This window comes from Lampetra planeri, chromosome 7 (assembly GCF_965212315.1).
Source record: "Lampetra planeri chromosome 7, kcLamPlan1.2.h2, whole genome shotgun sequence".
Lineage (NCBI taxonomy): Eukaryota > Metazoa > Chordata > Hyperoartia > Petromyzontiformes > Petromyzontidae > Lampetra > Lampetra planeri.
In genome coordinates, this window is record NC_136113.1 from 4,868,352 (window position 1) to 4,891,591 (window position 23,240).

General features: G+C 53.3%; 2 protein-coding genes across 2 annotated transcripts; one reads left to right on the plus strand and one right to left on the minus strand.

The window, feature by feature from the left end:
- The first annotated feature begins 2,640 nt into the window (after positions 1-2,640).
- Positions 2,641-14,320, plus strand: LOC144719823 (creatine kinase M-type). Its single transcript, XM_078596044.1, has 8 exons — positions 2,641-2,746; positions 5,912-6,119; positions 7,220-7,374; positions 7,722-7,854; positions 9,922-10,093; positions 10,818-10,941; positions 12,783-12,972; positions 14,023-14,320. Exons 2-8 carry the CDS (start codon positions 5,927-5,929, stop codon positions 14,199-14,201), a joined length of 1,146 nt encoding a protein of 381 aa, XP_078452170.1. The 5' UTR covers positions 2,641-2,746; positions 5,912-5,926; the 3' UTR covers positions 14,202-14,320.
- A 5,600-nt stretch (positions 14,321-19,920) lies between these two features.
- On the minus strand, positions 19,921-21,081 carry MRPL57 (mitochondrial ribosomal protein L57). Its single transcript, XM_078596043.1, has one exon. The coding sequence runs from the start codon at positions 20,984-20,986 to the stop codon at positions 20,678-20,680; it is 309 nt and encodes a 102-aa protein (XP_078452169.1). The 5' UTR covers positions 20,987-21,081; the 3' UTR covers positions 19,921-20,677.
- Between the last annotated feature and the right edge of the window lie 2,159 nt (positions 21,082-23,240).

The following is a 23,240-nucleotide window of genomic DNA, read 5'->3' on the forward strand; positions in this document are numbered from 1 at the left end:
AAAGGAGATCGCAGTGGCCACGGTGGCTCGGGCGTGGCCCACGACGGACTTGCCCCATCCAGCCGCTTCGCCACAACGCTTCGATCAGACGTGCAGCTGTCGGCCCCCACGTTGACGCCAGAGATTTAAGGCGAGGCAAGCCATATACCCTCCCTGGGTTTCCCAACATCGACCCACGTGGATAAGGCCCCCCCCCCCCAATATACAGGAATCCCCACGCCTCCGTCTCTGTGCGAGTGTGGGCACTGTTGTGGCCCCTTCAGTGTCCCTACCCCTCCTTCCTCTTCCATCTCGCCCTCTTCCACACCGCCTTCTCGCATTCACTCATCTCACCCCCCCCCATTCCTCCACTCCTCACTCCCTCTGTCCTAGCCCAACCCCTCTCTGTTATACACTTAGTCTTGGTTCTTTCGGTAAAGTCACGTAGGTAGAAATTTTAAATAATAAAATAACAATGAAACATTTATTGAAAATAATAAAAGCAAAAAAAAACCCACGACGTTTCGATCGCAACGCAAGCGGTCTTCATCCACTTGCAAATTCCCTCTCTCCTCCCTCCATCTCACCAACGCTCCCACCCACCATGACCCCCCCCCCCCTTTACCACCACCCCCTTTTATCGTGATGGCGCATGTAGTTGCTAAGTTTGGGAACCAAAACACCGCCACTTTCGCGGCGTGTGCACAGCACGCACGCGCGAGCACGCAGCCCACGTTTCCAGCCGTCAGCAGCGAGAAACCCGATGCGCACAGAACACGGAGTTCGTGGGCAGCTGATGAGCCGGGTAGAGGGGGGCGGGTGGACAGACAATTGGCCCTTATGTATCCTGCATTCACACACACGAGACAAACATCCTCCCGTGTAGCCTGAACAGACCTTTTGGGGCAAGTGCTGTGAGCGGGCATCGATGAAGGTCGGGACGGCACACGAGGGGGTGGGTGGCCAGCAACCACGCCCGGCCGCCTTTGTCTCCCTAATGGCGATGTTTACACACCGCACAAGGAACTCATTTGAGGCTGGGTGGACCTAAGAGAGGTCCAAGACCGGTTCAGATAATCGTCACTGGTGTTAGGCGCGGGAATCGAACTCGGGTCCCGAGGTTCGTAGCGCAGCGTAGCGCTAACCACTACACCACCGCTCCCCTAGCACACACACGCACACACACCGGCACACACACACACACACACCGCACACACACACACACCGGCACACACACATGCACACACACCGGCACACACACATGCCAGCACAACAGATACATATCACTCAACACAACCGATCCACCGCACACACACTCGCTGACACGCCACGCACTCACACACTGACCACTGCCACCGGCCATCTCACACACGCAACAGCTGCAGTTCACCACGAAGTGGCGGTGACGTTACCACTGCACGTGTGCCAGGCGAAGTGCACTTTGAGGCCACGTGAAGAGTTATGAGTTGACTGTTTGAGATGACTGACAGATACACCACCTTCGAATGCGACTCCCTCGAACCGCCCAGCAGGTCTCAAAGTGCACCTAGCCTGGCACTGCCCAGTAGCGTCCTTCACGAGCCTCCTCCACAGAACCCGATCTTGACACAGCTGGTACCAGTCACCGGCAAATCCACTCAGCTCCACATCCTCCCGTACCACATCAGTCCAATCACATCCAGCCGGTGTCGTGCCCGTTCAGCCCTCTCTATCCGGCCGAACAAAAGCTGCCTGGGCATGCGGTGGCTGGGCACGCGGGCTACACGGCCCAGCCAATGCAGCCGTGCCTGCCGGAGGAGCTCACGGGTCCGTAAACATTAACAAAAATAAGATAAAAATTTAGACGCCGCTTCCATACAAAATAAAGCAACCACAAATACCCCCCCCCCCTCCATATAGCATTTACCAGAAATAGTAATTCCTGCAGTCACGAAAGCTCCAAATCAAGTTTATTTAACAGACTGTTGGGGCAAGTGCTGTTAGCGAGCACCTATGAAGGTCGGCACGGCACACTAGGGGGTGGCTGGCTTGCCCCACGCCCGGCCGCCTTTGTCTCCCTAGTAGCGATGTTTATACACCACAACAGGTACGTTTTTGCGGCTGAGTCGACCTAGGGGAAGCCGAGCACCGGTTCAGATAATCGTCACCGTGGTGTATGGCCGTGAGCGGGACTCGAAATCTGGTCGCCGGGTTCGTAGCGCAGCACTCTGTCCGCTACGCCACCGCTCCCCACTGCACTACCACTGACCCCTCCACACACAGACCCCTTGTCTCTCACACACGCTGACCAATGACAGCCCCTCACGCACACACACACACACTGACAACCTCACACACACGTGCACACTGATACCCCTTCGCTCACGCACTCCACGTACCTCACCCACCCCCTCTCCCCTTCCACCCCATTCCTAAAGGGGCGTTGGGCGGGAATGGGCATTGCGGAGGGGTGGTGAAGAGGGGGGCACGGGGGGTGGAGAGAAAGGGGGGGGGGCACAGGGGGGTGGAGAGAGAGGGGGGGGGCACGGGGGGGGGTGGAGAGAAAGGGGGGGGGGCACGGGGGGGGTGGAGAGAGAGGGGGGGGGCACGGGGGGGTGGAGAGAAAGGGGGGGGGCACGGGGGGGTGGAGAGAGAGAGGGGGGGGGCACGGGGGGGGGGGGTGGAGAGTCCCCAGGATAAAAACCCCGCGACTCGCCCTTGAGCCTCGGGTCGCCTCGCCGCTGCCACCGACTTCTGATTTCTCTGCTGGTCGCTCCGTGCCCGCCAGGTGAGTGCACGCGTGGCTTCCACGAGCAGGCGATTCCTGCTGCGCCTGGCCACGCGGCCGAGGCAGAGGAAGCAGCAGAACAAATGTGCTGCTCACGGGGGGAAACAGAGTCTAGGACTCGCCCGCGCTTGAGAGCAGCTCCCTCTAGCCCTTGCCACCTTCACGGTGCCGCTCGGGGCTTCTGGGTGACGCGCGCGAGCAGGAACCGGCGGTGTTTGCGCACGCAAGGTGACCTGTGGATGGTTCTCTCTCTCTCTGTGTGTGTAACGTGATGTGGTAATGTGTCGTGCGGTGGCCCTGTGGACAGCAGGAGGCCGGGACTTCTAGGACGCGGGCATTCAACGGAGGGATTCAAATTTTTTAAAAATATATTTGGGCTGACGTCCAAATTCGGAACCCTCATTGAGCACGGTCATGAGACTCAGTAAACGTTTCGTAAATTAAAATAAACGGCACTTTCATTAACGAATGCCGTTTACAGCTGTCATTTTTTCTATCTCTATAGCTCTCAATAAGGGTCTTGCCCGAAACGTTAGCACAGACAGTGTGTTAGTAAAGAGTAGATCATGTGTTGTGTGTGTGTGTTCACGAGGACCCATGTGACACTCTGGGTTCTCGTTGGCAGTTTGTCGTTGGTTACGGTTTGCTGATGAGCGGCAATAACGTTGTCGGGTCTCCTCCAAGACACGAGTGAAAGAGCTGTCCGCGAAGAGACGAGTGAGAAACACTTATCTTGAACGTTCTCCCCATGGAGTGGTGGAGCATGTGCTTATATGGAATGTGTAGACATTGCTACGTGTGTGTGTGTGTGTGTACGATGTGGAGTATGCATAGTGTGTCGTATCCTAAAGTATGTACAAACTACCCTACAGCAGAGGTGTGGACTCGAGTCATGTGACTTGGACTCGAGTCAGACTCGAGTCATGAATTTGATGACTTGCGACTCGACTTGGACTTGCATAACAATGACTTTGTCCCACCTCTGCCCTACAGTGTCTATTAATATCGATGTGTACATAGTGTACTATTATACTATGTAGTGCATATAGAGTGTAAATATAAGGTGTCTATGTACGTACGTGTGCAATTAGAGTTGTGCGGTAATGTAGCGGTTAGCGCACTCTGCTACAAACCCAGAGACCCGAGTTCGACCAACATCAGTGGCGAATTCTGAAGTGGATCTGGGTCGCCCCGAGGTTGACTCGGCCTTAAATGACTATCTGAAGACAAATACGGCGCGGTGCTGGCCACACCACTCCACCGTGTTTCATATTGGGTGCTGCAGGCTAACAGCCCTTGCCCCAACAGTCTGTAATGTCTATATGGCGATGTATGGGTGGAGCCTTTCATATAAAAATAACTGCTGTAGTGCGTTCGTTTAAACCAGGAAGGCAATTTCAGTCGGGAGTGGTGCTGGCTACCTTTAATAGGTGCTCGCTAACAGCCCTTGCCCCAACAGTCTGTTGCCGTCGCTGTATCTCGGGAGACGGTGATGCCGGTGGTGATGATCATGATGGTGGTTCGCCTCGGGGCGGTTAAAGCGCTGAGCCGTGGACTTTGCTTGAGGATGCTCAGTTTGGTACGGGACCCTGACCCTACCCGACCTCATCGGACTAGAACCCAGAGCTGACGATTTGACCTGACTCAAGCAGACCCAATCCTGAGCCGATTTCACCTGCCCTGAACAAATCCGAGATGCAACCAGAAACACAAACTAGGACTTGCTCGCGCTTGAGAGCAGCTCCCCTAACCCTTGCCACCTGAACGGTGCAGGGGTTCTGGGTGACGCAAGCAGCAAGGTGACCTGTTGATGGTTCTCTCTCTCTCTGTGCGTGTAACGTGATGTAATGTACTCTTAGGTTTTTTCGGTAAAGTCACGTAGGTAAAAAAAATAGAAAAAATAATAGAAATAAAATAATAAATCACGACGTTTCGGAGGCAACACAAGCTTCCGTCTTCAGGTGGAACCGTTACAGCACAAGTAATTTATTATTATTTTTCTATTATTTTTTTTTATTATTTTTATTATTTTATTTTATTTTTATTATCTTTTTTTACCTACGTGACTTTACCGAAAAAAACTAAGAGTATGAATCCTTGCAGTCACGAAAGCTTCAAATCTAGAATTTGTTTTCTTCATCTCTATGCTCTCAAGAAGGGTCTTGCCCGAAACGTTAGCACAGACAGTCAGACAGTGTGTTAGTAAAGAGTAGATCATGTGTGTGTGTGTGTTCACGAGGACCCATGTGACACTCTGGGTTCTCGTTGGCAGTTTGTCGTTGGTTACGGTTTGCTGATGAGCCGCAAACCTTGTCGGGTCTCCTCCAAGACACGAGTGAAAGAGCTGTCCGCGAAGAGACGAGTGAGAAACATTTATCGTGAACGTTCACCCCATGGAGTTTAGAGCATGTGCTTACATGGAATAGGTTGTTGGGGGGCGCCCCCCAACAACATACTATGTTCACTATGGGAACCTCATTTGCCAGTAAAAATATGATAATTGGTTCTTTACCCTTCTATCTGGCAACAAAACTGACACCTTTTTACAAGGAGTCATGACTGCAGGTATTGCGGTCTATGCAAACATGACTCCTTGTAAAAAGGTGTCAGTTTTGTTGCCAGATAGAAGGGTAAAGAACCAATTATCAACATACTATGTTGTTGGGGGGCTCCAGCAGTGGAGAGAGCGCGGCACTATTAGTGTGTAGATATTGCTACGTGTGTGTGTGTACGATGTGTAGTATGCATAGTGTGTAGTATCCTAAAGTATGTGCATACTTGTGAAATGTCGACAGTGTCTATTTATATCGATATGTACAGTGTACGCATTATAACACTATATAGTGCATATAGAGTGTAGACCCAATCCTGAGCCGATTTCACCTGCCCTGACCAAATCCGAGATGCAATCAAACTCGAGTCAACATGTGTCGACCTGACGGACACAGACCCATCCAATGTCGACTTAGCATCACTAGACTAAGTCCAAGTTGTTTGGTTATTTTATTGATATCCCCTCCATGGGATTGTAGAATCTCCACCACTGGTTAAGAAATGCAAAATGAGATGATGATGATGATCAATATCCATTTCCCCTTTGGACAAGAGGACATCTCATTTTGAATCACTCAATGTTTTCGCCTCTTCCACCTCCCGACCGCACAGAACTCAACCGCAGCCATGCCGTTCGGAAACACCCACAACAACTTCAAGCTGAAGTTCTCCAACGAGGAGGAGTTCCCGGACCTGAGCGTGCACAACAACCACATGGCCAAGGTGCTCACCCCCGAGATCTACAACAAGCTTCGCGACAAGCAGACGCCCAGCGGCTACACGCTCGACGATGTCATTCAGACCGGCGTCGACAACCCAGGTAAGGGAGCCGCTTCGTGGAGTTCTCGACCCCCGTAGAGCCCGGCCCATCCGAGCGCGCGACATCCCTTCGATCAGAGATCCCTCTCCTCGTTGTTTGCCCCAAACCAGTGGTGGCCAGCTTCTTGGTTCTTTCGGTAAAGTCACGTAGAATGGAAATAATACAATAATGAAAAATAAAACATAATAAAATAATATAATATATTCTTTTAAGATGTTTTATATTTATTTCTTATTATTTTATTATTTCCATTCTACGTGACTTTACCGAAAGAACCAAGAAGATGAATCCCTGCAGTCACGAAAGCTTTAAATCGAAATTTAAGGTGGCCAGCTTGCTCGAGACAAAACGCCATAGTGTACCCGTGAGTTCTGCAAAGAGCATTATAATACAACTTTATCATACAACTTTAATTTATGCCCTTTCGATAGAGCGAGCCGCACGCGGCTCAGGAGACGCCAGTTGGCCACCCGCCGCTCCAAACTCAACTCGATCCCGTCTCACGCTGCCTCCTCTCTCGCGGGTTTCAGTCAACTGGAATGAGAATAAGATGTATAATTCGGCGCCTCCACCAGGTTCTCTCGTTTCACGGGGCCGCCCCAGATCCACCGCGATCGTTGGGAAAACGCGCAGGCCACGGCAAGACGACGCGCGTAATCACCCCTCGGCCCGCAGATCGCGTCAAGCACCGAGCCCGGCACGCGATGCCCGCGACAATGCCGCCGTCTGTGCGGCGTCACGCCTCATGCGTTTAAGGGAAACCGCGTGGAAGCACGCGGTGGGGTGGGGGGCTGGGGCAAGCGAGTGTTGGAGAAACACGTGGGGGGGGGGGGCGTGTTTTCGTTGGATGCTCGATCCGAGCGACGGTCGGATGGAGCGAGTGAGCGAGCGAGCGAGCGGAGAGCCATGATCGTGTTGCACGCGGTGGAACAGAGGACGACTGTGTTCGCGGTCGGGCCAGGCAGCTCTCTGAGCCTCGGCGTCAATCGAGCCCTTGTGCCGCTGGGTCGCTGCTGCTGCTGCGTCTCGTCCCTACTAACCCAGCCTGCCCCCTCTGCCCCCCCCCCCTCAATGCCCCACCACCACCACCACCACCACAGGCCACCCCTTCATCATGACCGTGGGCTGCGTGGCTGGCGACGAGGAGTCCTACGAGGTCTTCAAGGACCTGTTGGACCCCGTGATCAGCGACCGCCACTCGGGCTACAAGCCGACAGACAAGCACAAGACCGACCTGAACCCAGACAACCTGAAGGTGCAGAACCCCTCCTCACAGCCAGCCCCCCCCCCCACCTCCCCCGTACACTCTGTACCACCCGCTGACACCTCTCCCTCATTCCCGACGGGATATTCACTGAAACGTGTAAGAGGTCACGGGTCGGTCCACTGCTGCAGGCGAAGGGCCTGCGCGGGTCGCGGCGGTTATTTGACCTCACACCTTGGATGGCGACGACATCCAGCGGTGGATAGACCACGGCTAACGATAACGACGACCGTCGTGTTTCGCGTAGCAAGGGAGGCGACCGAGCGGCGTTTTGAGACGGCGAGTTGACGCGAGTTGGTGATTTTCTTCCCCTCCCCTCGCCGACCCCGCGACCTCAGGGCGGTGATGACCTGGACCCCAACTACGTGCTCAGCAGCCGCGTGCGCACGGGGCGTAGCATCAAGGGCTACAGCCTCCCCCCGCACTGCAGCCGCGGGGAGCGCCGCGCCGTCGAGAGGCTCTCCGTGGAAGGTGGGCACCCGGCGCGCCGCCGCCGCCACCCTGCACCAAACACACCCTGCACCCACTTGCCCTGCACTGCAGCTCTGCACCAAACACACCCTGCACCCACTTGCCCTGCACTACCGCCCTGCACCAAACACACCCTGCACCCACTTGCCCTGCACTACCGCCCTGCACCAAACACACCCTGCACCCACTTGCCCTGCACTGCAGCTCTGCACTGCAGCTCTGCACAACTGTCACGCACGGCCACCCTGTACTGCCATCATACACAACCACCCTGCACGACCACAATTCAATGTCGCCCTGCACTACCGCCCTGCACTAAACACACCCTGCACCCACTTGCCCTGCACTGCAGCTCTGCACTGCAGCCCTGCACTGTAGCTCTGCACAACTGTCACGCACGGCCAACTTGTACTGCCATCATACACAACCACGCTGCACTACCGCCCTGCACAACCACCCTGCACTACCGCCTGCACCACCGCCACTCACCACCGTCGCAACCGCATTGCGCCATCGCCCTACATAGTTTCTATACACAACAGCCCTCCTCCAATGTCAACTCCCACCGCCCTGCACAATTGCTTACTCAGCTCCAGCACACGGCCATCACGAGTTGAACACACGCTAGCAGCCAGAATACACACACACACGCTCACAATAACGCAGCAACACACTGCCAGCTCCAACACACACACACGCTCACAATAACGCAGCAACACACTGCCAGCACCAACACACACACACACGCTCACAATAACGCAGCAACACACAGCCAGCACCAACACACACACGCTCACAATAACGCAGCAACACACTGCCAGCACCAACACACACACACGCTCACAATAACGCAGCAACACACAGCCAGCACCAACACACACACGCTCACAATAACGCAGCAACACACAGCCAACACCAACACACACACACGCTCACAATAACGCAGCAACACACTGCCAGCACCAACACACGCACACGCTCACAATAACGCAGCAACACACTGCCAGCACCAAAACACACACACACTAACACAGCAACACACAGCCAACACCAACACACACACTCACAATAACGCAGCAACACACAGCCAACACCAACACACACACTCACAATAACGCAGCAACACACACACGCGGCACAGCACACAAACACAAATATCCTCCATATAGCCGTTAACAGACGTTGGGGCCAGTGCTGTTAGTGGGCATCTATGAAGGCCAGCACGGCACACGGGGGGAGGGGCGGGGTAGCCAGCACCACTTCCCACACATCCCCCCCAATATTCAAATATGCTCAAAATGTCCCCCCCCCAATATATTGCTATAAAACAGATTTCTGTTTTATATGATTGTGGTTATGGTTGTACTTTATTAATCCCTAATCTCTGCCATTACATACAGTACAATGAAACAAGAAAAGGTAAAAAAGAAAAAACAGAACAATGTAATACAATACACTATTAGACATTATTGTAAAACATTAATAAAAAGTCCATCCCGTGTGTTAGTGAATTTTTTTTATATTTTAGGCAAGAAATTTGTATTTAAATTTAGATTTTTTTTTCTGGGCGGGGACCCCCAGACCCCCTGGAAGATTTGGTCCCCCCACCCCCCCAATGTTGACCCCATGGCTACGGCCTTGGGTCAAGGACCGGTTTAGATAATCGTCACTGGTGTTGGCCGTGAGCGCGAGTTGAACTCGGATCGCCAGGTTCGTAGCACAGGGCGCACACACACAAGCACACACACACACACCACAGCACACACATCCTCAGCGCAGCACGCAAAACACACGTGCACCCGCTGAGCCACACAGAGGTTGCGCTCAACTGCAGTGCTCGTATACACAGCCCCAGCAGGACACTATCTCGCCTCCGTCACACTGCCACCGAACCACACGCTCATAAAATAGCGATGGGCGCATAGCCTAGCGGTTGTGCAACAATGTTCTTGATGAGTGGTGCTGCGTGGGCAGTGAGTGTTCCAGGCGAGAGTGTCTCTGTCCGTGGTGCTGAATGGACAGTGCGTGGTCCAGAAGTGAGAATCTCTGCCCGTGCCTTCTGCGCAGCTCTGTCGAAGCTGGACGGAGACCTGAAGGGCAAGTACTACGCGCTCAAGGGCATGTCGGACCAGGAGCAGCAGCAGCTGATCGATGACCACTTCCTCTTCGACAAGCCCGTGTCTCCACTGCTGCTGTGCGCCGGCATGGGCCGCGACTGGCCCGACGCGCGTGGAATCTGGTGCGGGAACTGACCAAACAATACAGTTAGTGACAGTGACAATTCGCCTACACAGATAAAACTAGCCCTCGTGCGAGTACTGCCTGTTGCCCGAAGCAATGTGCCGACTGTCATCACTAGCACTGGTGATGGCGTTACCACCTCCCCGAACACGCGAACTCTTCCCAGACTAGCCATATATATCACCGCTGTGCATATAACATTCGCACTCCACTTAGCCGGAGCATTTAACCGCATGTTAATGCTATCTATGAGAAGTACACGTCTCCTAACACGACATCTGTTCAACCATAACCACCAACCATAATACTAACCAGGCACCCAACACTCGCCCTATCCATAGCACAACGTAGACAATGAATAACCCCGAACATGAGGAACCACATACCTTTAACATCGCGTTCGCCCCCAACACAGTGACTGTAATCACCATCTATTGAACTATTTACTCAGTATGTTTTATTTTACCAAGGCCCACTGAGATACATGCAGAAGCTCAACGAAGTGGCCTATCATCGTGTGGACATTTATAACAGTAGTCACATACTCTAAACGCACGTTAATTCTAAACGAGGAGGGAAAACCCGGAGGAGCTGGAGAAAAATCCACGCAACCACGGGGAGAACAGGCAAACCCCAAATGTTCAGGCGTCGTGAGTGTCGGGATGGAACCCACGACCTCCTGTACACCAGGCGAGGTAGTTAACATCTCGTGGCCACCGCAGGCACAACGACAAAAAGACCTTCCTGGTGTGGGTGAACGAGGAGGACCATCTGCGCGTCATCTCCATGCAGCAGGGCGGCAACATGAAGGAGGTGTTCAAGCGCTTCTGCACGGGCCTGCAGAAGGTGCGTGTGTGTGTGTGCGTGTGTGTGTGTGCGTGTGTGTGCGTGTGTGTGTGCGTGTGTGTGTGTGTGTGCGTGTGTGTGCGTGTGCGTGTGTGCGTGTGTGTGTGCGTGTGTGCGTGTGTGCGTGCGTGTGCGTGTGTGCGTGTGTGTGTGCGTGTGTGCGTGTGTGTGTGCGTGTGCGTGTGTGCGTGTGTGTGTGCGTGTGTGCGTGTGTGTGTGTGCGTGTGTGTGGGTGCGTGTGTGCGTGTGTGTGGGGAGAGCGGTGGTGCAGTGGCCTGCAGAAGGTGTGTGTGTGCGCGTGTGTGTGTGCGTGTGTGTGTGCGTGTGTGTGGGGGGTGGAGCGGTGGTGCAATGGTTAGCAGACTGTGCGCGTGTGTGGGGGGGGGGGAGCGGTGGTGCAATGGCCTGCAGAAGGTGTGCGCGCGTGTGTGGAGGGGGGGCGGTGGTGCAGTGGTTAGCAGACTGTGCGCATGTGTGCGGAGCGGTAGCGCGCTGCGCTACGAACCTGGCGACCCGAGTTTGATTTCAGTTCAAGGCCAACACCAGTGACGATTATCTGAACCGGTCCTGGGCCTCCCCTAGGTCGACTCAGCCTCAAATGAGTACCTGGTGCGGTGTGTAAACATCGCCACTGGGAAGACAAAAACGGCCGGGCGTGTTGCTGACCACCCACCCTCTCGTGTGCCGTGCCGGCCTTTATAGGTGCTACTCGCTAACAGCACTTGCCCCAACAGTCCGTTAAGGCTACACGGGGGATCTTTGTCTTGTATCCGTGGCATTGCGGTTTTTTTTTACTCCGTACGAGTCAATGGACACCCTGAGGATGACCATTTGCGCCCGCAACGACTGCTCCATCGCGACGAGTCTTCGACATTAGATCGCTTTGATAAGAAAACAAATTCTAGATTTGAAGCTTTCGTGACTGCAAGGATATATACTCTTAGGTTTTTTCGGTAAAGTCACGTAGGCAAAAATAAATAAATAATGATAGATACAGACCGAAATAAGTAATAAAAGATACATACTAGTAACCATATGCATCTTTTCTTATTTATTTATTTTCACCTACGTGACTTTACCGAAAAAACCTAAGAGTAAGAAAACAAATTACCACAATATGTCAAACAAGGAAAGCTGGATGCGGTGCAGGCCAAACGAGCCCCTCTCCTGCCCGCAGGGCGCTGAGTCGGCCTGCGCCACCGAACCGCGCGTCTCTCTACTGCCGTGGCAATGGCCGGGTGGTGCATGAAGCAGAGACCTCTCGCGGAATCGACTGTCTATATGCTCCGTGTATGTTGAACTTCTTTTGCGCAGTACGTAGCCAGCCGTGCTAATTGGAGATGCGGGGGAGAGGACAACAAACTAAACACACACACAAACAGCTCTCAACAAATGAGTTTTCAATCGAGATTTAAAAGTGCTTTTAAGGTGCATAGCTCCAGTGTCTTGCTACTCAAACAGAACTTTCCCCGACAGTCAGTCGCGCGCGCAGCAGCGAGTGCGCGTGACGCGCGCGCGTGAGTGAGTGGGTGTACACGCGAGCACGTGGGGCGTGTGGCAGCGGGCAGCAGAGGTGTGGACTCGAGTCATGTGACTTGGACTCGAGTCAGACTCGAGTCATGAATTTGATGACTTGCGACTCGACTTGGACTTGCATAACAATGACTTTGTCCCACCTATGAGATGTGGACTCGAGTCATGTGACTTGGACTCGAGTCAGACTCGAGTCATGAATTTGATGACTTGCGACTCGACTTGGACTTGCATAACAATGACTTTGTCCCACCTCTGGCGGGCAGTCTGTTTGCCAACCGCGCTAATCTCCGGCTGCCGCGCCGCAGATCGAGTCCATCTTCAAGGATAAGGGCCACCCCTTCTCGTGGAGCGAGCACCTGGGCTACATCCTCACGTGCCCCTCCAACCTGGGCACGGGGCTGCGCGGCGGCGTGCACGTCAAGCTGCCCAACCTCTCCAAGCACCCCAAGTTCGGAGAGGTCCTCACCCGCCTGCGTCTGCAGAAGCGCGGCACCGGTACGACTCGCGGGGCTAGCACGGGGCTAGCACGGGGCTAGCACGGGACTAGCACGGGGCTAGCACGGGACTAGCACGGGGCTAGCACGGGGCCAGCACGATGCGATAAACCTCACGGAGTCCACCCAGAGGGGGAGGGGGGATTGTAGGAGTTTAACCCCTGGGGTAACGAGCTCGAGTCCCCCCGAGGCGAATGTGGTGCGCGAATTTAACTTACACGAGATTTGAAAGAAACACCAAAAAAAAACGCGAGAATTATACGACGGTAAAAAAACAAATGAGACCAAAAGGGGACTCTGATGTTTGAATGGAATCTTGACGATCGCAACGACGGACAGTTCATGAAACCGCTGCGGGGCAGAGGGGGTTTGGGGGAGGGGTCGTTATATTCCCGCTTGACTCGCCCTTACTGCACGTGGATGATTTTCCACTTCCCCCCCCCTCTTCCCGACCCGCAAACCGCGGTAGTGGACGCAACGAAATATGTTCCAGAGCCGAGCCCCGAACGGCTCCTGTTTAGGTAAAGCCGTGCTCGGTGGTCATGAACTCCCGTGAACACTTAACGCCTCATCCTCCTCCACCTCCTGCTCCCCCATCGCCCAACTTTAAAACTGTTTTCTTGGTTCTTTCGGTAAAGTCACGTAGAAGGGAAATAATAAAAATAAAACATAATAAAATAATTCTCACGACGTTTCGGCCACAACGCAAGCAGCCGTCCTCAGGTGAAGAACAGGTCTGTCGGAAAGACAGCGTCTGAATGAAACACCACCAGGCTTGGAGCGCATATTTAAGCTGGGTTGGAGGGGGAAGACTTTACCGAAAGAACCAAGAAGATGAATCCCTGCAGTCACGAAAGCTTTAAATCGAAATTTAAAACTGTTCTCACGCTCTCGAGGCGCGGGGGGGGGGGCACCTTGCACAGGGATGGAGCTGGGGGCAGGGCCAGTGGGCACCCCCCCCCCCCCCAAATCTCCACCTGCCCCCCCCCCACCCCGGTTCTTGCTGTGACCTCGCGTGCCGCTCCCCCCGTCCTCCGTGCCGCGTGTCCAGGTGGCGTGGACACGGCGGCCGTGGGCGGCGTCTTCGACATCTCCAACGCGGACCGGCTGGGCTCGTCCGAGGTGGATCAGGTGCAGATGGTGGTGGACGGCGTGAAGCTGCTCGTCGAGATGGAGAAGGCGCTGGAGAAGAACGCGTCGATCGAAGACCTCATCCCCGCGCAGAAGTGAAGAAGCCCCAACGCGGCTCGCACGACTTGTACAACAACAACAGCAGCAGCAGCAGCAGCGCGTTCATGTAGTCGACGGTAAACGGCACAGATAATAAATAAATAATCTTTTCGCTGAAACCCGTTTCGTCTGTTTCATTGCTCGACGACACTTTCACCGGCAACACCAAGCGCGCAAGGGGTCTGCTTCTGAGGAGTTTGAATCCGTGCGTTGTCGCCTCTCTCTCTCTTTAGTTCCCTTCCGTCTGCGCGTAGAGACGACGAAGGTTTGTACCCGTGGCGTTACCACGGGGAGGGGAGTAGAGTCAAGGATGTGATGTACCGACAAGAACGGGGAAAGATGCCAAGACAGACGAAGAGGGCACGACTCAAGATGAGCAGTAGGATGAGGGAGGGGGCGCAGGGCAGACCAAGGTGTAGGGACTGAGAGAGTGATGATGCTGAGAGGGGGGAGAGAGGAGGAGCAAGCAGAAGCTGCACCGAGCAGCGTCTGTTTTCCCAGGGGGCGGGGAGGGATTCAAAGTATGGGTGGGCACACAGAAGCCACGTGGTTTACGGGCGGCTTGAGATGATGTATATATACAGTACAGGATGGGGCCGAATGAGATCTGTCTTGTGCCAGCTTCACGGCTTCCTTTGTGGCCCTTTCTGTTCGAGACCATTCTTCACCTGCGTCAATCCAGTGGAAATTTGTCTTGATGTGAAAAAGCTCAACAAGTCAGGTTCATTGCAAGGGTCACTGGCAGCCCCTGGTGGACTTTAGTGCGGCCCTGACGTGCGGCTCCCGACAATTCACAACATGTCAAAACACCACCCCCATTATCGTGCTGTCAAACCCCAATGGTGTAACATGTGTGGCGGCACTCACACTGATGTCTTCCTGGGGAAATTGCCCCCCCCCCCCCCAATCTGAAAATGAGTGGAGAACATTGGTTTAAACTAGAGGGTTGCTGAGCCTTGGCTCTGGAGGCCTGGAGCTGGCTCTGAGGTCCTCGAGCCTGAGCAGAGTTTGGTTTTATGTTCTATAATGAGCTCCGGAGCTAGAGTGGAGCTGGAATTAATGGAGCCACAGTGGAACTGGGGTCAATGGAGGCACAGTGGAACTGGAGCTGGGACCACTGGAGCCAGAGTGGAATTGGGGTCACTGAAGCCAAAGTGGAACTTGGATCAATGGAACTAGAGTGGAACTGGAGCCACAGTGGAACTAGGGTCAATGGAGGCACAGTGGAACTGGGGTCAATGGAGGCACAGTGGAACTGGAGCTGGGACCACTGGAGCCAGAGTGGAACTGGGGTCAATGGAACTAGAGTGGAACTGGAGCTGGACTCACTGGAGTTGGGGTGACTGGGGGTGCTCTGCAGCCTGGAGCCGGAGCTGAGGGTCGGGAGCAGCTCCACTATTTCCTGCCTCCACTATGATAACAACAAAAATCCCTGACTGTAGTTGAATATTGAAAAAAACCCTCATACAATCTGTGTACGCATAAATCATTCAAATATTCGTGTTATGGGCAATGGTCTTACTCAATACCGCACCTCCGATTAGCACGGTTGGCTACGTACGGTGCGAAGGAAGTTCAACGTACATACACACTGCACTATCATCATCAGCACCACTTGCAGCATCTTCAGTTGGAGATCTGACTTTACACCATGGACCCGCACAGAACCACGTGCCCAATGCATTCGCCACATAAACGTTTTCTCTTAAACAGTATTCATGGCGGGTGTCGTGGTTCACACCGAGCACAGCGTGATGTCACATTGCAGAGGCAAGACTGGATGTCACGGAGGAGAGAGAATGCAGAGATGTCACGGAGCGCACGGTTATCTCACAGGGTGGGGTGATGTCACAGCTCAGAGGAAAGTTACGATTTTACAGTTCGTAGTGTGAGCTTTGCTGTTACCATACACAAGGGCACGCTGTGATGCCACAGGTTGTTCAGTGTGCGAACAGGTCCATGGCTCAAGCTCCCTCAATCCTATTTAATGCCACGTCCCCCCTCTTCCCTCTTCACATACTCTCATTTTGTCATCGTATTGTTCACTCATTGGCCGAATGAGTGAAAAACAAAAACATTTAATATGCAGACTATAATTTGAAAACATTATTTCTTAAGCATGCAATTCGATGCGGCTCTTGTGACCACTGGGAATCAATATAAATCCATGCCAGCATCATTACACCCGATTCTTACACTTGAGATTTGGTGCATGCAACGTTCGTTTGAGAATTGATATCAATGAGATGGGATACGTCGTCGTCATTGTTGATGCCAACTCTTCACACGGAAACTTCCGCAGTGGGCCAGAGCTCAGCAGGCCACTTACATGACCTTTGTGGGCCACCAATGGCCTCGAGTTAATGGGTATCTCTTTATTATTATCTTAAAACCCCGTCATATTCTTGTCCTTTTAAACATAAAACACAAAACGTTAACCTGATTGGTCTTTTTCAGAGGTTGGCAACTTGTGGCTCCGGAGACGAATGCAGCTCTTTAAAGACTGCTTCGTGATTTTATTATTTATTAAGGCCCATCTCACATTCACATGCATTGTTGCTCTTAAAATAGTTTTGTTTTTACTTAAAGCTTTCGTGACTACAGGAATTAATATTCTTTGGGTCTTTCGGCAAAGTCACGTAGATAGGTTCAAAGAGAATAACAAAAAACTACGTTTCGATCGCAACACAAGCGGTCCTGATGACGACCGCTTGTGTTGCGATCGAAACGTCGTAGTTTTTTGTTATTTTCTTTGAACCTATCTACGTGACTTTACCGAAAGACCCAAAGAAGTTTTTTTTGCTACAGAATTCCCAAAAAAAAATCCTCTTCTTGTTATTTTGGTTGCCTCGTCTATTTACACGTAGTAATAACTTGTAGTGTGGGTTCGCTGGCAGGTAAAGAGGATGTGGAGCCAAGAGCCGCCGTGTGCTTCACAGTGCTGCTGGGAGCTGAGCTCCAGCCTGGGAGCTGAGCTCCAGCCTGGGAGCTGAGCTCCAGCCTGGGAGCTCAGCTCCAGCCTGGGAGCTGAGCTCCAGCCTGGGAGCTGAGCTCCAGCCTGGGAGCTGAGCTCCAGCCTGGGAGCTCAGCTCCAGCCTGGGAGCTCAGCTCCAGCCTGGGAGCTGAGCTCCAGCCTGGGAGCTCAGCTCCAGCCTGGGAGCTCAGCTCCAGCCTGGGAGCTCAGCTCCAGCCTGGGAGCTCAGCTCCAGCCTGGGAGCTGAGCTCCAGCCTGGGAGCTGAGCTCCAAGCCTGGGAGCTGAGCTCCAGCTTTGGAGCTGAGCTCCCAGCCTGGAGCGGGAGCTCAGCTCCAACCTGGGAGCTGAGCTCCAGCCTGGGAGCTCAGCTCCAGCCTGGGAGCTCAGCTCCAGCCTGGGAGCTCAGCTCCAGCCTGGGAGCTCAGCTCCAGCCTGGGAGCTGAGCTCCAGCCTGGGAGCTGAGCCCCAGCCTGGGAGCTGAGCTCCAGCCTGGAGCGGGAGCTCAGCTCCAGCCTGGGAGCTGAGCTCCAACCTGGGAGCTGAGCTCCAGCCTGGAGCGGGAGCTCAGCTCCAGCCTGGAGCGGGAGCTCAGCTCCAGCCTGGGAGCTGAGCTCCAACCTGGGAGCTGAGCTCCAGCCTGGGAGCTCAGCTCCAGCCTGGGAGCTCAGCTCCAGCCTGGGAGCTGAGCTCCAACCTGGGAGCTGAGCTCCAACCTGGGAGCTGAGCTCCAGCCTGTAGCGGGAGCTCAGCTCCAGCCTGGGAGCTGAGCTCCAGCCTGGGAGCTGAGCTCCAGCCTGGGAGCTGAGCTCCAGCCTGGGAGCTGAGCTCCAGCCTGGAGCGGGAGCTCAGCTCCATCCTGGGAGCTGAGCTCCAACCTGGGAGCTGAGCTCCAGCCTGGAGCGGGAGCTCAGCTCCAGCCTGGGAGCTGAGCTCCAACCTGGGAGCTGAGCTCCAGCCTGGGAGCTCAGCTCCAGCCTGGGAGCTGAGCTCCCAGCCTGGGAGCTCAGCTCCAGCCTGGGAGCTGAGCTCCAACCTGGGAGCTGAGCTCCAACCTGGGAGCTGAGCTCCAGCCTGGGAGCTGAGCTCCAGCCTGGGAGCTGAGCTCCAGCCTGGGAGCTGAGCTCCAGCCTGGAGCAGGAGCTCAGCTCCAGCCTGGGAGCTGAGCTCCAACCTGGGAGCTGAGCTCCAACCTGGGAGCTGAGCTCCAGCCTGGGAGCTGAGCTCCAGCCTGGAGCAGGAGCTCAGCTCCAGCCTGGGAGCTGAGCTCCAGCCTGGGAGCTGAGCTCCAACCTGGGAGCTGAGCTCCAGCCTGGAGCGGGAGCTCAGCTCCAGCCTGGGAGCTGCCAACTCGACGCACGTGGAATGTCCCACCGCAGTGTCCATGAGGGTTGCCATTCCCAGTTGCCGCGGATGGCACGGTCTATCAGCAGGGCAGCTCACGGCTTTTCCTGGATGAACACCCGGGGGATGGATGAAGCATCGTGAGGATAAAAATAACCCCAAGGGTTTTACAGGTCACACGCAGATGAACTCTACACCCGAGGCCATCTGTGGGCAAGAGCAGAACATAGGTGCAACTTAATGCAGCAAAACTTTAGTTGCAACGATGTTTTTTAAACTTGGCTTAAGAGTTAATTCTTTGATAATGCACTCATTGCAATGGTTATCACATCAACTGTTATTGGCCACGGAAATCAATTGGAACCACCAAAGTGATTCCATCTCAGGTGGTACCGGCAAGTGTGATATTCAGCTTCAGGGTTCAAGGCCTGACCGTCCCACGATGTCAGAGGTACCCGAAGCACGGCACGAGATACGGAGGAGCCCCCGCCAAATCACTTAACAGAAATAAAGTTCCCAACGCCAAGCGTCACTCCAAAGCAGTTCCACGTGCAGGCGGCTGGCTTGGAACACCAACTCCAAACAGCTCGGAGTCCCGCCCAACACCGCAACGGTCGTCGCTACAACCACTTTCACTTGAAACCAATAAACTCGCCACTTCCTAAACTCTCATCCGCTCAAACGCGGCCGTAACCATGGCGCGACCACGCCGCTTACTTGCCACTTTCTTGTCACGGGAGGGGGGGGGGCGATTAACGAGGGCACCGTCCCGCGACAAGTCGCCCCCCCACGGAGAGCTCCGTCACGCGGAGCCGGGTTCGCGGCGCGTGCCGACGCGGCCACAAGGCGAGCGGAAAGTAAAAAAACAAAGTCACCGGCCATTAACATTCCGCGTGGTGTGACGCACGCGGAGCTCAACTCGCGCCCGTGCAGCGGGCACCCGGCATAGTTTGGTGTCAATCATTTTATTAATATCGTGGAGGACAAGGCAAGGGGCAATGACATGTAATTTAAGATTACTTTTTAATGCACGTGGGTTTTTTTTTTTATGGCTCAATGAAAAAGCTCATAGGCAGCTTTGTCAATCCACTGCTGGATGAGGGCCTCCGCATTGCGTGTTCATCACGAGCATTATGGGACCGCACTTTACCACGCTGGTGAGTGTGGGGTGGCGAGGTGGTGGCTCCAGGACAGGTTCACACAGCTATCGATTGCCATTACAATGAGCTCTTGGCTGGGAATCGAACTCGGGTTTGCTTGGTTTATCGTGCAGTGCTTTATATATTGCGTCACCACTTCACCAACACTGGATTAACGGAATCACAAGTAATAAATGAACGTAAGATAATACAAACTAAAGCAGTGCACTCTCTATATAAAAAAACAACTTATGAGTCCACGTGTTAGAACATCAAAAGCCTTTATTCAGTGCTTTTTACAATGTTGTATATCGGCAAATACATGACATCCGCTTCAAGATTAGAATGGTGCATGAGCTCTAGGCACAAGATATCCTCAGAGCCCAACACGACCTAACAACTGTACACGCGTATACACGCACTAAGGATGTAACAATTGACTTGGTCAACAATTTGATGACTTTTCAAAGTCATGATTTGGAGTCGCAATCAATTTTTCTCCTTGTAGTTTGTGTAGTCTCCAGTGAGACGAATTAATATACTTTAAAGTGGCATCAATGAATATGAAGGAAAAATAAATTGGTCCTCAGACAAACAATCTGATGCATGGATTTTCATTGTTAATCGTTACATCCCAAATGCACACGCTCGGTAATTAGCCTCACGCCACCAGCACCACAACACCCAGCTCTCCTCGCCATCCTCACCAACCCCCGACACGATGCCGGACGGCGAGGTGCGGTGCCCACAAAAGCGCCACCCAGCAACACGCCGTCCCGATAACGAGCCGATATTGACGAGCACGATGAGCCGATAATGAGCTGTCCAGCCATCCGCTCACGGTGCGCCGTCCAGCTATGTGTTGTCCTACCAGCAGGCGGTTGCCCCAGCCACTGACTGACGGATCGCTCGCTGCCCAGTGACACGTCGCCCAAACCCACGACGCCCACCCACCCACCCGCCCGCCTGCGCAGTACGCCGCTGGGGCCTCGGTGGCCACCATCGCCACTCGTCGCCGCGGTCACCAGCGCCTGCTGACGTTCAGCTGCTGCAGGTGATCGTTCACGAAGCGGTGCGGCGGGAAGCGCGCCACCATCTTCTCCCGCGTGAGAGCGCGGAACTCGTCGGCTCGAAACTCCACCATGTGCCCGCTCTCCTGCTCGCGGCTCATCCACGCGCGGCTCAGCCAGTACTCGTTCTCCGCCTCCGCCTCCAGCCGCTGCCGCAGCTTCAGCAGGCTGTTGTGGGACACGCGCAGAGGCCGGCGGTGCTTGCCGGCCCACTGGCGGCCGCCGGGGAGGCCCATGCGGAGCAGCGCTGACAGGAACATCGCTGCTGCTGGTGGTGCTGCTGCTGGTGCTGCTGCTGGTGCTGCTGCTGCTGCTGGTGCTGGTGCTGCTGCTGCTGGTGCTGCTGCTGGTGCTGCTGGTGCTGCTGCTGGTGCTGCTGCTGCTGGTGCTGCTGCTGGTGCTGCTGGTGCTGGTGCTGCTGCTGGTGCTGCTGGTGCTGCTGCTGGTGCTGCTGCTGCTGGTGCTGCTGCTGGTGCTGCTGCTGGTGCTGCTGCTGGTGCTGCTGCTGCGGAGGAGGAGCAGGAAGATCAGGAGGAAGTGGTGCAGACAGATACATATTTCAGGGGGAGAAATTGTTTGGTTTTTTACCCTTTTATCTGGCAACAAAACTGACACCTTTTTTACAAGGAGTCATGTTTGCATAGACCACAATACCTGCAGTCATTATGCAAACAAAAAACATAACTCTGATAATGTATGCACTGTCCTTGAAGTTGATTGGTCTACACCAGAAGACAGCTTTCCTTAGAGCCTAGGCGTCATCTGGTCCAACACCATGTGAGACTAGGCTCTAAGGAAAGCTGTCTCGGGTGTGGACCAATCAACTTCAAGGACAGTGCATACATTATCAGAGTTGTGTTTTTTGTTTGCATTATGACTGCAGGTATTGTTGTCTATGGAAACATGACTCCTTGTAAAAAAGGTGTCAGTTTTGTTGCCAGATAAAAGGGTAATAAAACAATTATCGGAGAAATAGTTTCCACTGCAATGAAAATTCACCGATTTCGGAAAGCGATATTGTATACAAGCCAAGTTTGCGTTACGCAATATTTTATGTGTCTATAAATACATTCATATCAGGAAATATTATTAATTTACAACTCTACATTTACGAAAAATCTCACAAATTGGTCAATGTCATAAAATGGCCATTGTAAGAGACGTTCGCCTGTGGGAAACTTGGACAAGGACCAGATCAATGTGGGACGCGGGTTCAACCCACACCGCTAAGTGGTGCACAAAATAGCTTAAACTATGCCGAGTTGGCTGGATAATGGTGGTAATTAGGGCTTAACTTCTCACTTTATTCCGGGTCGCTGGTTAAATGGACTAGGCACGTGATTAGTGACCAGCCAGAGTGCGACGGGAAATATTATCGGGGTCATCGTCCCACAGACACCGACTGAGATTAAGCCCTGCTGGTACAGAAATGACATCCCGAGCCTGTCCGTATGGACTCTGAACCGTTGGCCCTTCGTCAGCTCGTGCTTTCTCTGGGTTCCTTTCACAAACATCCCAATGTAGGGCCCTGTAAAGAGGAGGTCTAATACTCAACGAGCTATTTATGGATACATATTTACGTTTTTTTTAAAATAATGTGAGAGCGGTGGGGCAGCGATTAGCGCACTGAGCAACCCGAGTTTGATTCCAGCCCATGGCTATGTACTAGGGCTGAACGATTAATTTATTTCAAATCGAAATCGCAATTTGAAACAATGCGATTGGCAAATTGCAAAAGCTGCGATTTTTTGCGATTTGAAAAGTCATATTACTTTCTTATTGGAATTGTTTAATTTGTATTACTTCATTTATTTGAACAATTGTTCTATGTTTTATTGCTCTATTTCAATCAAAACATTTTAATAAATACATGTTGGAAGGTAATTCATATCTCTTAAGTTCTCATCCTTGCATGAGAATATATAGAGCAGTTCATGTTGATGGTATCATGTGGCAATGCTCCATCACATGTTTTAAATCTATTACACAGTGAACATTGAACCGAAGCTTGAATCGCAAATCAAATCGCAATGTCAGAAAAATTGCGATTAGATATTTTCCCCAAATCGTTCAACCCAACTCTGTACGTAGAACTTCTTTCACACCGTACGCGGCCAACTCGTGCTAATCGGAGGTGCCGCCTAACACGGGTGAGCCGTGGGCAGCGGCATATGAAACCCTCTTGGGATGCCTTCCCCATTCACACCACCACCCCCCTGACCAGCGTGGTGAAGTATGGTCAAACAACCCCGGCAAACGATACGGAGGCCTTCAATCCGGCAGCGGATTGACAGAGGTGGGGGGGGAGCAATGATTGACTGCTGACAACCACATTAAGTCATTCCTGTCAACCCCTTATCAGTGCCCTAGCTTATTACAGACCAATGCAGACCTGATTGGTGACCCCGTCCCCTTATACACATCAACGTTCATCCGACAAAGATCCCATCGCGAAATAAGACAACAAAAACGATGGTGGCCCCGTATTGTAAACGTCTGTACGCCGCACGAACC